The sequence below is a fragment of the Protopterus annectens genome, chromosome 6.part0 (genome assembly GCF_019279795.1).
Source record: "Protopterus annectens isolate FY-2018-M chromosome 6.part0, PAN1.0, whole genome shotgun sequence".
Taxonomy (NCBI): Eukaryota; Metazoa; Chordata; order Ceratodontiformes; family Protopteridae; genus Protopterus; species Protopterus annectens.
The window spans coordinates 1984016510-1984034810 of NC_056737.1; the positions used below are offsets into that span (position 1 = coordinate 1984016510).

General features: G+C 42.5%; 1 protein-coding gene across 1 annotated transcript in view; it reads right to left on the reverse strand.

Annotated features, from left to right (window-relative positions):
- LOC122804039 (interferon-inducible double-stranded RNA-dependent protein kinase activator A homolog A-like) overlaps nucleotides 1-18301 on the reverse strand; it is a 544788-nt gene that overhangs the window by 38529 nt on the left and 487958 nt on the right. Inside the window, exon 3 of the mRNA XM_044073716.1 lies at nucleotides 13574-13655. Coding sequence (XP_043929651.1) covers nucleotides 13574-13655 — 82 coding nt within the window. The remainder of the gene's footprint in view (nucleotides 1-13573; nucleotides 13656-18301) is intronic.

Below are 18301 nucleotides of genomic sequence, written 5' to 3' on the forward strand. Positions count from 1 at the left end.
GTGATCACAATTCCATTAGCAGTTTGGATGCCTGCAGGAGCTGAGTGAAGAAGCTGGCAGAGGATGTCTGCTGCCAGCTTAACAATCCTGAGAAGAAAGCAGCAGTTATGGCTCACCACACAGATGAAGCCTATCAAAAGCACAAGGTATTGCAATACCTACTTGGTGGTGGGAGTCATCCTGATATGTCGCATTTACACTACTATAGCAGAACAGCATGTGGAGTTACACTTCCACACAGAAGACCACAACAGCAGAGCTTGGAAGAGCTGCCAAGGGAGGAGAGGGAGCTTCCAGGGGAGAAGGTGGGCTACTCTGTAGGACCAGCAAGCTGGCTAGAATCCCTACCACAAGACTCTCGCTATAATAGACCACTGACTGGGATTCTCATGCAGGATTGAAAATGAAGTAGGGTTCTGATCCAGTCTGGGAATGCATGGCTCCTGGACTCGTGGAACAAATAGACTGACTGGTAGAGGAGCTATCAGACGAGAACCTACAGGGTGCGCAAAAAAAAAAAGTGACAGCTGCTCTGCCGTCATACACCTGTTGCACATTTGGAGATCAGAGCTGAAGAGACATACCCAGATAAAGATTCTTCATTCCTTAACTTCTGCCTCCATCAGGAAATGGACTATTTCAAGAAAAGAAATCAGCAGAGGGAAGACTGTTGTGCAAACACACACACGGATAGCTGGGATCTATATGCTTTAATACCTGCATCAGTGATGTAAACATCTTTGGTGTGATGGAATTAGCCTTAACTGGTTTGAATCTTATCACTGATTCTAGTTAAAATACAAAGGCCAATACAGCTTGTGTGATTGGTAAATGTGTACTACTGTCCTATATAACAGCCAACACCTGCCACATCAAAATAATCTTTGCTCCATGCAGCTACTGGCCAAAATTATAACCCAAGGCTCGTCAAGACTTTACTTGCCTTACAGCAAGTACAGTGTTAGAAATTTAAACTTGACCAGATTTATTTTCTGTTCATTCATACACACAGTACACAGACGCATAATGCAATATTTTCAACAGGGGGATACATGATGGATTCTACACTAGTGCACTCTCCTTCCATGTTTATGATACGCTTCCACCAATTATTCAAAACTAACGAAGATGGTATCTTACTGTTTACCCTTACAATAAGCCAAACTTTAAATACTCAAATGACAGCAGTTAACACTTGAGCACTCACCCTTCGTAGGGCTACCACCACACAGTTGCACGTCCAGAAAAACTCATACCCTTACGTTACAAGCAAATCACCACCCATAAGCATTCAAAGTTAAATAAACTTCTTCACTTAAAACAAAGATGTAGTATTTTCTTTTTGAGTAATATGCAAGCAACGTTTTGCTCTGATGGAATGCAAGTAGCCTGGAGGGATAGACTGAGCCAAGTTGCTAATTCCCAGGCTGCCTTAGCTAGTTTGTAAAGGTGGTATCGTCTGGTCACCCCCCCCTTTTTTTTGCTCTCTCTCCCCTGCATATCATGGTTACTGACCCAGCTCTCGAGCAATTTTGCACCAGGTCTGCCAGCTACTTCTTGCCCCCAGACTCAACTTTGATAATTGCTGGGTCGGATCATGGACTGAAAGAAATGGGGGGCTCAGCACGTCTGAGCTTCTGTCTATGGTGTCTTAATTATTGGCCTACCCTTTGTTTCTCCCCCTCCCTTATTTTTGTGGGACATCACATTTAAGTTGTTTGCGATTACTATAGAGCCTGGAGTCCAAAGACAGTTTGGGGATTTGACAGCCTTTACAACTGCCATAATTTCTTTGATATTTATGCGATTCCCTGTTTTGCTTTATCCAAAGACCCTGAACTTGGAAACAGCCACCCTAAGAAAAATTCTACGATTCTAAACTGACTGGGAAATGAAAAGGAGAAGAGAAGGAAGACATTGTTCGAGAGATAACTGGTCCACCCACCAAAGTAACTTTCACAGCCCAACAATGAGATTTGAAATAGAAAATGGGTGTTAATTCTGGATCCCTACAGATATGAGAAACCATTGCAATTTTCTCATGTGAAGTCTGACCAGAGGAATCATATAAATTGCAGAAGCCATAAACCCTAGAATCCAGAGACTGGTTAAACAACATCAGAAAGTGTTCCTTAAAAAGATTTACTTTGTTTTCTGGGAGAAGGCATTCCAGAAACACTATCCTGTGGAAAAGAATGAGCGGGGATTTCTGCAATTCATCTGAAATCCTACACTGAGGAGGAGGAGGTTTTTTATTCAGGCAAAAGATTCATGTTACTTAAGAGATTGTCATCTAGATGGGGAAAATGTGAATGCCCTGCATCTTGCAATTTGCTGCAACTGGAGTCAGACATTGTAAACACATTTGGAGTTCTAGACCATCCAAAGGGTGTAGCAATGAACTGAAAATGTAAGCCAGATACAGAAAACCAATTAAAACATCTGAAATGTTAAACTGGAATGTGATGGTAGGCATCTTTAAGGTTTAAAGTTACCAAGAAACTGGAAGGTGGAATAAAAGCAATACTGACTGAAAATATCCAACTTTGGGAATTTGATGTGAAAATTCAGAAGAGATGTCTAGGGCTGGTCTTAAAGTGCCTACTTTCTTTGACTCCCAAAGGATTTTTGAATAAAATCATTTTCTGGTTTGCTCTACTGGGAATTCTGTAACACCTAGAGAGTATGTTCCAGGACTGGTAGAAACAGGAAAGTCTGGTTTGGCAGATGAGGAGGAATCTGAATAGGATGGAACTCGCTTCCAACTGTACCATTTTTGAATGATGGCTATGCTGCTACTTGGCAGGACCCACTGTTCTGTGGTTATCTGATACCACTGAAGTAAATAAGACAGTCTTAGGGAAAGATTTACAGGATTGCCAGGGGTGGGAAAGAAAACAACTGAAGAGGCATATAGCTAATTTGCCTTTTTGGACTGTCCAAGGTCCCCCTCCCTTATTTTTTTACACCTCTATGGCACTTCCTTTTGAGATTCGGCTTGGCTGAACCTTGTTTAGCCAGTTTGTTCTACTTTCTATAAAATTATCCTGAATTGGAAGAAAAGATCTTGTTAAGACTGACAAGGAAGCTTAGAAAATCTGAGCCACCCCCAAAATTAACTTCTCTTTCAAAGGTACTAGTGACCTCAGCAGAAGAGGGCCAAAAGAATACATCTACACCCAGCAAAGCATTTAATATCTCATCTTTAACATTCTGGTAAATTCTGTGCATGTAACCAAACAAACCATCTCATCATTGATTCAGTAGCAGCTGCTCTGGATACAGCATTATCAGTGTCAAACACACTTCAAAAAGTGTGTTTGGTTACCTGAAAAACATAAGTTATTAAAATTTCAGAAAATCCTTAACATCTGAAGGGGGGTTAGCAGTTAACTTTGTTTTCCAAAGAAGCAAGAATGAATGTAGACATAAATGCCTAACATTTTAGAATTATGAAAACTAAGACTGAAGATTAATGTACTTTCTTACAAAGCTTTCCCATCCTTGTCAGAAGGAAAAGGGTTAGCATTCACAAACATGATTTAGCAGATGGTTTTGACAAAACTGCAGAATCTGATTTGGGGTAGGAATAAAATATTTGAGTCCCCTGGGAACCTTGTAAAATGTATTTGACTTTTTAGGGCCAAGAGACTGACTATTAGGCAAACTGTCAAAATCACATCCTCTACAGATGGCAAAACTGGAAAATCAGCTCAGGCAGAGGAAAATCCAGCTGTAATAAGTCAAAATAGTTTTGCTGAGATGCTGGAATTTCATTCCATTTCCACTGAAGCAATTATTTCATTCTAGCTAACTTTTCATGGGTAGATCTAAAGAAAAACCCATTTCAGAATCTGATTTCTTCTCCTGTGGCAAGGACACTGGAGAACACCCCAGCCTAATTTCCTCTCTACCAGAATGGGAATCAGTATCTGAACAATTTAAGCATTCATGAGGGGTAAGAATTCAAAGAATGAAAGACTTGTAAATAAGACCTTTGTAAAACCCATCCAGTCTTCCCTGTCCATCCTCTGTAAAACGAGAAAAAGCACATCTATTTCTTCTAGGAAACCCCCTACAAAAAGATCAATCCAAGCACGGGGCTCTACCACAGGAATCGAGAGCAAAGGTTCAGCCTTGCAGTAAATCACCACCCGCTACTTCCTCAGACTCTCAGGAGTGGTTCTCCTTTACCCAACAATGACAGCTCAAAAGAAACATAGGACTTGGCAGTCCAACTGGGCACAGCCTAGTTCTTAGTGGGTTCTCAAGCAGCAAAAAGCAGGATCAAGAGACAATGAATGACCCAAGGTACCCGATTTGTCCACAGCAGAGTTGCTCATTTATGGGTGAGGAAGCTGGCCTAACTACACAAGACACCATAAAACTTTTCTCGCAGACACAAAGTGGAGAGCAAAATAGCCCTACATGGTCTACACAGAAAAATGCCTGACAAGAGGGTAGTGGAACCTAGTTAAGTCAGTAAACCTCCTTACAAGAAAGTTACAGTTTTGAGGTAAACGTTTAGTAACAACCACTAGACACATTTGTTTAGTAATATTTTTCTTTAAAAAAAGAAAAACTCAGACAAACTGGTAAAATAGGTTTTCCACAGAAGGGTACTTATTGGCTTAGCCTTGGCAAAAGTATTAGCTGACTGATTACTCTAAGCCAGCAAGGAATGGGCACTTTGAAGCAAGAAAGTTCAGAAGATTTGGCACACTAACCACAAAAGTTATACCACTATCCTCAAGACTTGCAGTGGTTAGGGCACAGGGAAGATGCCCTAAAGTACTAATAGCCAGGTTTTCTCCTTGGCAGGATACAACCTAAACACAGTTTAGGCTACTGCAACAGTAATCTAATGAGAATCTAAGGGGATTCGTATATAGGTTTGTACTAGACTATCGGCCCTTGGGCCTATACAAGACTAGCCATAATAATTCCCTGGTTATTTGTTTCCACACTACTTACTTCCCCTGGACCTCTGTCTAGCAGGGCGACTGATGTGATCCCCGGGGTGAATTTCCTCCCATCCAATCGTCAAGGTTCCTTTTGAAGAGGGCCAAAGAGGCAAGCTGCTTGACATGTATGGGCAGTCTATTCCAGAGTCTGGGGAGTTTCTGGGTCAGGAACCTATCCCTCCAGCAGGTTTTGTTTACTGTGATAAGGTTAAGATCCCTGGAGCATGTGGCTCTGAGGAATTGGGATTTCTTTACGTGTAGCATATCCAACAGCTCTGGGTTTGACATGGCCTTGTATGTTAAGCAGAGATTGCCTCTGAGTAGACAATGAGAGTATAGCTTGAGTTTTTTTTTTAGACTGTCAGCGTACGGCATCCGCTTTAGGCCTGCGATTCTTTTAGTGAGGTATTTCTGCGGCCTTTCCAGTTGTTGCATATATTTTGAGAGGTACATACCAAATGGGGTGTTGTATTCTATAATGGGTCTAATGAGGGATGACTACAGTGGGACAATGACCTCCTTTTTTCTGGATGAAAAGCAGTTAGTGAGGAGGTGTGCCACATAGGATTTCCTGACTGTTGTGGTGATGTGGTTATTGAAGGCGAGACCGCTGTGTCCACCTGTGTCCCTAAGTCTCTTATCACACTTTCAGTGTTTAGTGTACCGCCACCTATGTGGTAGTTCACGGGTACATGTTTTTTCCCAAAGGGGATAACTATACATTTCTTGGCATTGAGCTTGAGCCCATGGCTCTGGTACCAAGCATCTGTTTCTGTATGGCCCTTTTGTACAGTATCCACATAATTTGGAGTTTCAATAATGGCTCTCAGTTTGCAGTCATCTGCGAACTTTGTTAACCAGAGTCCCTTAGTGTTGGCCTGTACTTCAGAGAAGTATATGCCAAACAAGAGCGGCCCAAGGACTGAACCCTTGAGGTGCTCCACTTGTCGGGAGCTGGATTTGGAGTCTGCTACTTTAAAAAGGGGGGGGGTTCTGTCAGTAAGCCAGTTAGCAACCCATCGAGTGATGCAGGGATTAATGTCCAACTTAGTAAGTCTACCTATGATTCCAGAGTGGGGGATGATGTCAAAAGCCTTGGCGAGGTCCAGATAGGCTGTGTGGACTGCCCTACCCTCGTCCACAGCTCTGGAGACTGATTCGAAGAAGTCAATCAGGCTCAGGAGACAGCCCTTCACGAACCCAAACTGGGTGGGGGTGCAGTGTTTGAAGGTTGACAATGTCCGTTTATAAGTTCCATGACAATACGTTCCATGGCCTTGCAACACAATATTTTAACAGTTCAGACTTTCTTCCAAAAGGCAAAGGTTAACATTTTTCCTTAGCATATAGCAGGTTTAAGCACAAACTGTAGAAATAACTGTCTTTGTTGGCTGGGAAGTCCAACTGGGCACAGCCTATTTTCAGTGGAGGCGCAACAAGAAAATCTTCACAGTACCTTTAAATTAACAAGTGAATTTAAAACCGCTCTAAAAAAAAAAAAAAAAAAAAAACATTTCTCATGAAACAAAAATAATTACAAGACCAGTATATACAGTAAGTAAATAATAAGACCGGTATATACAGTAAAATATTTCTCTATTATATGCTCGAAGACTTTTCCTGGAACATATAATTGACTCCTAAAAGAGCAAACAGCCACATCCACAAATTTTTTCCTCGGGGGGAATTGCCCTTTTCCCCAACAGTGTGACTCGGAGTGGCTATATTTAGTTAGGGGAAGTTTGTGTACACCGAGGAAACAATTCATGGACATGGTCGTTCGCGCTTCAGAGCATTCGCTCTGTGTCAATGATTATATGTTCGAAGAAAAGTCTCTTCATACATATAGACCCAAATATTTTACATTGATAATACATCTATACAGTTGCTCCAGCTGTAAAATCTTGCAGAAGTAAATGGACTGTTACTGCAGAAGGGAAACATTATTGTAAAGTTTAGTTTTCTTTCATTTCAGTTGAGAAAGGTTTAAACAGTTTTAAATAGGTAATGAAGTTGGTTATAAAACAGTTTAGAAAGGGAGATTTCAGTAGTGTACAAGTCTGTAAAGAGTTTGAGCGATATACTGAAGTTACAAAATAATGTAAAATGAGATGGAACATAGTATAATACAGGAGGATAGTGGCAATAGCACAAGACTGAGTATGATGTAGGATTGTTTCTATTTAAGCTGCCTGTTCCAAACTGGTGCATCTACAAGGTTTATAACTTAGTTACACAGGGGGGCGGGTAGAAAGTACAGTTTTGTACCTACCATAAATGTAGATGTTAGAGTGCTAATACAGCTGCAGTAATCACAGATGGGTTTTCAGCAGTCAGGCGGTCCCTCGGTCGGCCGAATTCCAAAGTCTTGGTCCGGCGTCGGTTGTCGTCGCTTACTCTTCTGACGTCAGGAAGGCCAGAGTATATAAGACACAGCCGACACCATGTTCTTCAGTCTTTCTTGCCCCAGATGTCAGGTGCCCCCAAAAGGAAGGCAATACATAAATAAGGCTTATCCACATATGCAAGCAATGCAAAGTAATGCAAAATCAGTGTAAGCAAGCAAATAAAACATAGCAGGATAACCCAGTCAGGAAGTATGAAGAGGTTGTTAGGCCCAATGCCCTTACCAAGTGGGGAACGAGGGAGGGAAACCTGTACTGCAGCTGTATTAGCACTCGAACATCTACATTTATGGTAGGTACAAAACTGCACTATGTTCATCGTGCATACAGCTGCAGTAATCACAGATGGGTAGAGTCCCAAAGCTATGCATAGGGTGGTAGGTACTATGAGGAACTGGGCTGAGCCAGAATGCCCTGCAAAACAGCAGTGGCAAAGCCTGCTCTTGTTCTGGAATATAGGGGCAGGTGGTAGTGTTTTGTGAAGGTATGTACAGAACTCCAAGTGGCTGCCTCCAAAATATCCTTAGTAGGCACACCTCTGAGGAAGGCTGTAGAGGTGGCTGTGGCCCTGGTGGAGTGAGATCTGATACCAGTAGGGACAGATTTTCCATGATAGGAGTAACAAAAACGTATGCAGTGGCCAATCCACTTGGAAATGGTCTGTTTGGTAACTGGTTTCCCTTGAGCCCCTACGGCATAGGACACAAAGTTGTTCTGATTTCCTGAAGGACTTTGTTCTGTCCAAGTAGTAACGTAGCTGCCTATGGATGTCTAAAGAGTGAAGCAGCCTTTCCCCTTTGTTTTGAGGGTTGGGATAAAAAGTAGGTAGGTGTATGGCTTGGTTTAAGGCTACCCTGGATACCACTTTTGGCATAAAAGATGGGTTAGTACGAAGGGAAACCCTATCCTGATGGAAGATGAGGAAGGGCTGCACCGCCATGAGGGCCTGTAGTTCAGAAACCCTACGAGCTGAAGTGATGGCCAGAAGGAAAGCTTTTTTCCAGGACAAATATTGCAGATCTGTTGAGGCAGCAGGTTCAAAAGGAGGCAATGTTAATTTTTCTAGTATGTAATTAAGGTCCCAGGCTGGTATTGGTTGCTTCCTTGGAGGTCTTATATTCTTAGCCCCTCTGAGGAACTGTCGTAAGAGTGGGTGAGAGAATAAGGGAGGATCCGTGTTGAATTCTGCAAAAATGGCTGAGGCATGTATTTTAATGGAAGAAAATGAAAGTCCACTGTTCAGCAGTTCAGCTAGGTACTGTAAAACCTGAGGCAAGTTCAATTTTCTAGGGTCCTGTCCTTTTTTCTCATTCCAACAGCAAAACAGCTTCCATTTTGCGGAGTAAGCTTTTCTAGTAGATGGTCTTCTCGCCTCCAAATTGACATCCTGCACCTCCTTGGAGAGTAGGGTCTGTTGTGGTGTTAAGGAATTTTCCATGCAGCGAGGTTGAGTGTTTTCAGTTGACTGAAGGGTTTTGTAGCTGTTCTGAGTCAGCAGAAGGGGTATTAGAGGCAGGGACCAGGGAGGAGTATGCGTTAGGCTCCTCAGGAGTGGATACCAGTGTTGCCTTGGCCAATCTGGAGCAATCAGTATCATCCTTGGTTTGTCTGTTCTTGCTTTCAAAAGCACCTTGGACAGAAGAGGCAGAGGTGGGAATGCATAAACTGTCCATGCTGTCCAACTGAAAGAAAGGGCGTCCACTTTCCAGGCCTTTGGATGGAAGGTCCTTGAACAAAACTTTTTCAATTGATGGTTCCTGTGGGAGGCAAAAAGATCTATGTCTGGCCTCCCCCACGCTTCGATTATTTCCGTAAACACCTTTGGATGTAACTTCCATTCGTGTGGATCTGTCATATTCCTGCTCAGAGTGTCTGCCAGTGTGTTTTCCAGTCCTGGCAAGTACTGTGCTTGAAGTTCGATCTGTATTTCCAGAGCCAAGTTCCAAAGAGTCATGGCTAGTCTGCACAAGGGGTATGAATGTGTTCCTCCTTGTTTGTTTATGTACCACATAACTGTGGTGTTGTCTGTTCTTATCAGTAATTGTCCTGGAAGCAGGAAGACCTTGAAAGCTGTAATTGCATTTATTACTGCTAGCATTTCTTTTTGATTGATGTGAAGGTGCTTTTCCTTGTGGGACCATCTGCCCTGAATGCACCTGTCCATGTGCGCCCCCCAGGCGTAATCTGAGGCGTCTGTGGTTATGACTTGTTTTGCTTGAGGCTTGCAGAATGGAAGGCCTGTGTTTACTTGACATGCTTGGGCCCACCATAGAAATTCCTTTTGTAAACATGGAATTATTGGTATAATTGCTTCCAAACTGTGACTGTTGAGACCATAGATTTTTTAGGTACCATTGAAGTTTCCTCATATGCAACTTTGCACATGGGATTAGCAGAATGCAAGATGCCATGAATCCCAGAGCCTGCAGGATTTTCCTTGCAGTAAGCCTGGTACTTTTTGCTAGTGTTTTGAAGTACTGAGATAATTGCCCTTGTTTTTCTGGCGTAAGATATGCCATCTGGGTGTTTGTGTCCAAGCTGGCACCCAGGAAGGTTATTTTCTGAGATGGTGTTAGCCTTGATTTCTCCTTGTTGATGGTGTATCCCAGAGAAAGCAGTAACCGTGTCACATATGCCAGATGTGACAGTAGTATGTGTTTGCTGTCCGCTTGGATCAGGCAGTCGTCCAGATAAGGGTAAATTTGTATCTCTTGAAGTCTGCAAAAGGCAATCACTGATGCCAGGCACTTTGTGAACACTCTGGGCGCAGTAGATAAGTCAAAGGGCAATGCAGAGAATTGATAGTGGATTGAACCTGCAAGAAATCTGAGGTATCTTCTGCAGCTTTGTCTGATTGGGGCATGCAGGTATGCCTCCTTGAGGTCCAATGTTACCAGCCAAAACTCCTTGCCCAGCATGGGAAGAAGTTGCTGTAATGTGAGCATCTTGAATTTTGGTACGAGCAGAAATGTGTTTAGAATGGATAAGTCCAGAATGGGTCTCCAGTCGGTTCCTTTTCTTGGTACCAGAAAGAGTCTTGAATAAAAACCTTGACCTTGTTGGTGCGTAGGTACCTTTTGTATAGCTCTCATGTTTAGGAGCTTTGAAATTTGCAGTTGTGCCTCTGCCCTTTGATTTTGTGGCAGGTTTGGCATGCCTCTCATTTTGGAAGAGTGTGAAATTGAAATTTGTAGCCTCTGTTTATAATGTCCAGTATCCATTTGTCTGTTGTGACAATATGCCAATTGCTTGCAAATAATGCTAGTTTCCCTCCCAAAGGTGCTGCCAGCTGAGACTTGCTTGGCATGGAAATGAGGGAGTCATTGTTTCTTCCTGTATTGTTGTGCACTGTCTTCACCACCTGTTGGTGCCGGAGATTGCCATTGTCTGCCTCTATATGATCCTTGTGAGTGTCCTCTGCCCCTTGTGCGTCTGTATCTACCTCTTTGGGGCTTGTCAGTGGCTGGAAAGGACCAGTTTTTTGAAGGCCAATTCCTGCTAAAACGTGGTGGTTGAACCTGTAAGAAAGCTTTGACAGTTTGCATAGATTTGGCTTTCTTCCATTTTTCGTAGTATATCCTCAGCATTAGTACCAAAAAGTACATCCTTTTGTAAAGGAGCATCAAGAAGTTTAGCTTTCACATGATCAGGCAAATTTTGTTCCCTAAGCCAGGCATGTCTGCGAATGACTGATCCTGTAGCAGCCGCTCTACTGGAGGCCTCTAGGGCATCATAACCACATTGTAAGGTGTGTTTACCCACTTGCTCTGCACTATGCAACATATCCTGTAACTCTTCTAAATCAGGTTGTTCAGGTTGAGACATTTTGTTTAATTGTGATAACAGAAACTGTTGATATTTAATCATATGAAACTTGACAGTTTAAGGCCCTCATGGCTAGGGTGGCCGAGGTATATACCTTCTTGCCCCACCTTTCTAAAGATCTAGATTCCCTTTCTGCAGGAAGTGGATTCTTGGCAGTGGAGGCCTTTAATCCCTTAGGGCCTTGTGAAATGGTTTCAGGGTCAGCATTATGGCCTTTGTAGAGAAATTGGTGAGAACTGGGTACTCTGTAATATCTATCAGGCTTTACTGGTGCAGGAGGCAGAGAATCAGGGTTAAGACAAGCCTCCGAATAGACATCATCCAGTACCTCCAAAACAGGGGGTATAGCCAGAGGTCTGTGCTGAGGTAACCAAAGAAATTCCCTAAGTCTTTTCTTGGAATCTGAAAAGTCTTGGCCTTCCCAATGGAAATGTTCCCTCAAGGTGTGCAAGGTTTCCCCAAAAGAAAAATCCTCAGGGGGGGATACAGAAGGAATGGACTGTTCTGCATCCGAATCCTCAAAAGGGGAGTATGAGTGTACCTCTGCATCAGAATGTTCTGATAAAATGGATCCCTGATCAGAAGAGGGGGATTCTTCCTCCACTCTGTGTCTCTTGTCAGGAGGGGGCTGAGAACCTCTGATAAGAGTAATTAGATCCTCAGCCATTTTAAGCATGTGTTTCTTAGGCATGTGTCCAGGAGATGGGCCTTGAGCAGCAGGCCTAGTTTGATGCCTGGCTGCTTTGGATTTAGTAAAGGCCTTAATAGAAAAAGAAGATGAAGGCCTAAATACACCATGGGTGGAGGTGGACCTGTCCACATTAGTAGGCTCGACATAAGCCGGGGCTTCGGTTGTAGTCTGGGAAAGGGCCGAGGACCCAGCGGTCTCGGGTACAGAAGACACCGCCAAAGGAGTGTCGTCGGTAGTCAGGGACTGCAAAGGCGTCTCGCTGAGAACCGGACCACGTGGAGCCTGTTTCGGCGTGGTGTCAGCGGAGACCGCGGGCCTCGCGTGTCGGTCCTTTTCCTTGCATTTTTTGGATAAAACGGTAGTCGTAGTCAAAAGCTTTACCAAAATAGTGTTGGGCGAACTCCCCCGACGCTTGATAGTGCGTTTATTGAAAGTAGCGCAAAAGCGACAGCCTGAGACGTCGCGGTCTGGGCCCAAACAAGGTATGCAAAGGGAATGGAAATCCTTATGCGGTATTTGCTTCCCACAAGAAATACAATTATTAACTTTTTCTGACATCGGTCTGAGGCAAGAAAAGTTTCCCAAACGGGGTACTTAGCTTTAATGAAGACTTCGGTTCCAAATATTTTCCTAATTCAGGAGCTGGCCGACCGGCACTTGCAAACTGCTTCTGCTTTGGGCACCGCGCGGCAAAAAAGACTGGAGAACATGGCGTCGGCTGTGTCTTATATACTCTGACCTTCCTGACGTCAGAAGAGTAAGCGACAACAACCGACGCCGGACCAAGACTTTGGAATTCGACCGACCGAGGGATCGCCTGACGGCTGAAAACCCATCTGTGATTACTGCAGCTGTATGCACGATGAACATCGGTGGATGTGTCCAGTTAGAAAAAGAGCAGGATGAGGTGTTATTTAAAGGGGGATGAAAAGGGATTTATTAATTCAAATGCAGGGGAAAAGCTGTTAGACATATTTCCATTAACTAGCAAAAGGAAGGCCTTTTCCAGTCAGATAACAGAATATAGGAGTTAACAATGCTTCAAGAAACTTTCTTCAGCCAGTCTTGCATTCAGAAGTTTCCTCAAACTGCACTCCTCAGTTCTACAGTAAGATCTACCAGTGTTCAATTCTAGGGAAAAATCCATTGGATGGAATATGTCTTTTCTGCAGAATGAAATGACTGCCTCCCCAGAGTTACTCTCCCACCCTTCCTCCAAGTGTATGATTTTTAATCTCCCTCTTATTGCAGTTCCACCCGGTCTTTCTTTCAACTACAGCTCTATTTTAGCAGCTAGAAACAATTAACCATTTTTATTCCAGCAGGGACTTTGGGATCTCAAGCCATAACAAATAAAGTCAAGACTTAAAATATACTCAATTTACAGTCCTGCCAAGGATTACATTACGTGAGTGTCAGTCAACTGCGTGTATTCTGGATATGCATGAAGTCAATATAATCAATAAAAGAGTGTCGTACACTGTACAAACTAAGTGGTAACATACTAAGTGACAGTGGAAAACTTAAGACAGATAATGGCAGCTTATAGTTCTCTCTCACTCTAACAAAGGTCTGCTATTTGTTAAGTTTTCCATGAGGTCTTATTCAACAGTTTATTGTTGTCATTTGCAGTTATCATCCAGTGCATTAACACTTTACAGAAAAGTAGTACATCAAATCAGTCTCACCTAATGGAATGATCACCTTTCATAATGTTCAACAAAGATTCAGCAGCTTTCTGTTTTGCAGCTTTCTTTGTCTGCCCTTGACCTATATTAAGAATAGAAGAAAAGATGTCAGCCTCACTGGGCTATAATAAATAAATCGTATTATCAATGTCCATACTGTTAACTATTGATGATCAGATCACATAACAATGACCTTGAAATGCATGCACCAAACAAAACATTCGCTGAAAAATCTAGCAACTTACCAGTCTTATTCCCCTTGTACTCCTGTGGTGAAAACTGCATCACATTATTGTCCTATCCCAATCATTTCAAGTTGTGCATTACCACTGCTGCTTTTGTTATACAGACAACTACAGGCATCTGCATTTCAGCTACTTTTTTCGGCATCTATGCATATAGCTGCCTTCTCCTAATTACTATATTGTGAAGTTTAGTTCAATACCTAAACTTAGCATACTCTGATATGCTCACATAGAAAATACCGCAGACAGCACCAGCACATGCCAATGGCTCCACTCAATCAACAGCAGTCTCGTATAGTTCCTGAAATTTAAATCCACAATGGTGAATCTTCCAAGGAACACAGTCTTGCAACTTGTCTTGGAAGGTTTCACAATTAGATCGCCAATGAAGCCACATTACTGCCAAGTTAAAAGCCCTTTAATGAACACATTACATACATTACTAACTTCTTCTGACTTGAGATGGATTACACAGCAAACCTAACTACAAAAAGGTGGGACACTTGCATGAGCCCATCACTGAGAGGCATGCATAAGCTGCCTTTCTTTGCAAAGGATATTCATTTAGGCCAGGAGGTAACAAGTCCTTGGTGAAGAGCAAGACTCACTGTTAGAGGGTCAGCTCTACCTGATGTACAGCTAAGAGTAAATGTTTTAAGACAGAACTGGAAAGGGTGCTTGCTCTGTTGACATATTATACATATCCAAATCATGCCTAAGGGACGGGGCACCAAAAGGAACGGGCAATGCACACAGAAAAACATCCATTAAGGCTTCATCAATACACAACAGCAAAAGTGTGTACATGTGTGGTCCTGTGTGTGAATGACTGTTGGGGGAGAAGTGGAAAAAAGGGAAGCCATCTGGCTTTGGCTGGGACATGGTACTGCAAATGAATTCTGGACAAAGTATGGAATTTAAAAAAAAATTGTGGAAAGCTATGAATTTTACACTAACCATCCTTAATAATGGTCAGCAAATAGCAGATCCTTTTTGAAGACCCTCTAGCAGTCCATGACCACTGGCAGTGCAAACTGCAATGACTACTGTGCAGTTAAGAACATTCAGACACTTCATGGTTACAGATGAAAGCACAAGACAGCCATACTCTCACATAAGATAAAGACAATGCAAATAGACAGTTAATGTTATGAAAGAATTGAAAATATGCCCATCATTTATGGCCAGGTCTAAAAATTATGCCTAGGGGAAAAGAAAAAAAATATTAGTACCTATGGGAGCTAAACAGACAATGTAAAGATGAAAGTAAACAAAATTTACGTGCTTACAAAAACTATGCATCTGAGACGTCAGTTTCCTTCCTTCTTCAACCGATTAGTCTTGGCTCTAAATCCTGGATCCAATTTTGGCCACTTTGCTAGACAGACTTAGTTTGAACCCCTCCCTACCCATAATCCTCTCCTGAATTACCTCAGACTGAGTTTGCTCTCTAGTCAGCTAACCAATATATGTCAAAGGACAGCCAGCCATTAGCATATTCTAAATTAAGTCGTATATCAACTACAGCAGAAAGACAGACAACTGGAGCTCTTGCAGCAGAACTGATAGTAAATACCCCTCAAGACATACTACGAACTCACATGACAGGAACGTTAGGAAGGGGGCTATGAGCTCACATTACAGGAACTTTAGGAAGGGGGCTATGAGCTCACATGACGGGAACTTTAGGAAGGGGGCTGGAGGGAAGGAAGTTGGAGGATGAAAACAGAACATAGATGCATAGTTATGGTGAATATACAATTTTTAATCTGTTTTCATCCATTCCTCAACCAACAGGATATTCCCTAGCTACAGAAACCCCGGGTTGTCTGCAAGGAAGTATATTCCAGAGTACAGCAGAGTCAAATGTTGCCCTATTAGGGTAGGATTACTAATATTAAGTATTATTTAATATTATTAATATTAGGATAGGTTCTCCAATTTGTAATGAGTTATAAATGTATGAGCACTGGAACATATGGTAACGGCATAAATATAGTCTCTGGACAATAAAACAGTTGATATAGCCACAGACCTGGTGGAATGAGACTTGGGCAGTTTAGGTAATGTCAATGCACTTCTTGTATACAAGGGAATCGGGTGAACCATCAAGCTAAGGTCATTTTAGATACTGCTTTGCTCAGTTTAAGTTACGGAAAAGGAAACTGTCTGAATTCTGAAATCTTTGGTCCTGTGAACACAGGATCTAAGTGGTCTGTGAACATCCAACAGATGTAGCACGTATTCTCCCTCACTGGAAAAACTAAAAAATGGGTAAAATGATGGACTTGATAGTGGTCTCTGATGCCACCCAGGATAAAAAGGGCTATTCTGAAGGGATACTCTTGTCCTTTTGAAATATCAGATATGGTGGCTGGGAAGAAAGTACCTGGAGTTCTGACATTTGTTTAGCCAATGTAATGGTGACCGGGAAAAAGGTTTTCTAGGATAAGAATTTTAAGTCTTGGCTGAATGCTCAAAGGGAGATTAGGTAAAATTTGTAGTAGTTAAATCCCATGGAGGAGTGGGGTCCTTAATAGAAGGTCAAAGTAAAAAGGTACCTTTAAGAAAGGCCTTACATAATCTCAGCCAAACCAAAGAAGAATGGCTTTTGCCTAAGTGAAATTTAGAAATAACAGCAAGTTGGATCTTAACTGTCACACAATTAGCTCCATTATTGAAAATGGAAGCAAGGGAATCAAGAACAGCTGGGACAGGTGCTGAAAAGGGGGTCTAATAATCGCTGGAAGTCCAAAACAGAATATTTTTTCCATTTGCTCTTCTAAATCTTTCTGGGATGATGCAAAGATGTGACGAACTGGGTAAGAAAGCCTGCAGTGTCTAGCTATCACTGAAAGTGGAGAAACCAATCAAATTTGAGGGTTTGAATATCTGGGTGAGGTATCCTGGATGGGTGAAATAGAAGGCCCCAAGAAGGGTGAACTAGATGAGGCCACAGGAAAGAGAACCACACTTGAGGCCAGAATGGTAGAATAAGGATTAAATTGCTCTTCCACTGAAATGCTTTCTGAAGAAACTTGGGAATACGAAGGGTAGGGGAAGAAATACAGGAGCATGGGGTGCCAATTGCAAATCACTGACTCCACCTCTGAAGGGATCGGGGCAAAGTACATGCTGCGCTTGGAACGGAGAGACGTAAAAAGGTCACAGCACGGTTGGCCCTACTGGCAAATCATTTCCTGCACTAAATGATTGAGACCACTTGTGAGGAAGTAAAATGGACCTGCTCAGTTTGACAGCACATTGGACTTCCCCAGCATATGTATTGTCTACAGAAAGTGGTCAGAAATCGCCCATTGCCGCACAATGCCTTTCGACAAAAGGGATAGGACCAGGTTTCCCCCATTTATTGATGTACTAGGCAGATATGCTGTTCATCTGCCAGCAGCCTAACCCCCTTTGTCTTCTATCCTCTTCTTTCCCCTCTGTGGGTTCCACAGGCTTGCTCCCTTCCCCCTTCATTCTAACCCAGACCTGGATTCCCCCTGGTGTACCAAAGGCAATTTCCGCTTTTGTCCACTAGATGGCACCCTCCCCCCACTAATACCTAGTACTACTCACTCACTCCAGCTTTTTCTGTATACCCTTACTTTTCTCTTACTCTCTGCTACATTCTAACACTTCATACTATTACCTTCCTTTTTTCCTCTTACCACTTTCACACTCCTGCCCATTCCACGCCACTAATTCAAACTCCCTCTACCTTCCTTCTGTTTCAACACCTCACTGATAGGTTTCTGATCCTCTTCTGTGTGCTTTGGTTCTTCCCTCCCTGCCCCCAAATCCCACCGCCCCAGCATCCCTAGCTTTATCCCTATAATAGCCACTCCCTTCATATCATAAACCTATCACAATCCATATCCCTGGAAACACCCATTGCTTTTCCGCTTTTTCTAACTCACTCATCTGAGTGAGTAAGTGAGTAAAAAGTATTATTTTCTAATCAACATGAATATGGGAAAATAGCAATCCTGTGCTTTTACTATCTCTGATAGCTAGCTTATACCATATTAGTAAATATGAAGACCAACCATATATAGGTTACCACTTCCCAAAAGCAAACAACAGCATTAGGGTCTCAAATTGCACTTAAACTCCACTACCAACAGTCCGACCTTTTAAAGCCAATATCATCCACTACCATCGAAGCAAAGTTAACCTCAACTATCATAAAACAAGCAATCCCAGAAACTAGCACAAAAATTCAAAAACTCCTAGAATACATCAGTAAAAATATCTCAAGGGCTGGAGATATCCACCCCAATCCTGGCTACCTACATCAACAAGCAACCCTGACTGTCCTATGAATCTCCAAGACATCCCACTTGCTACAAATTTTCCATCTGAATATTAGAAGTGTCAACAACAAAGTGCATAATTTACATGCACTCCTATACTTACCTACCAGATATAATGTGTCGAACTGAAACATGGCTAAAGCCAGAGATCAAAGACAATGAAC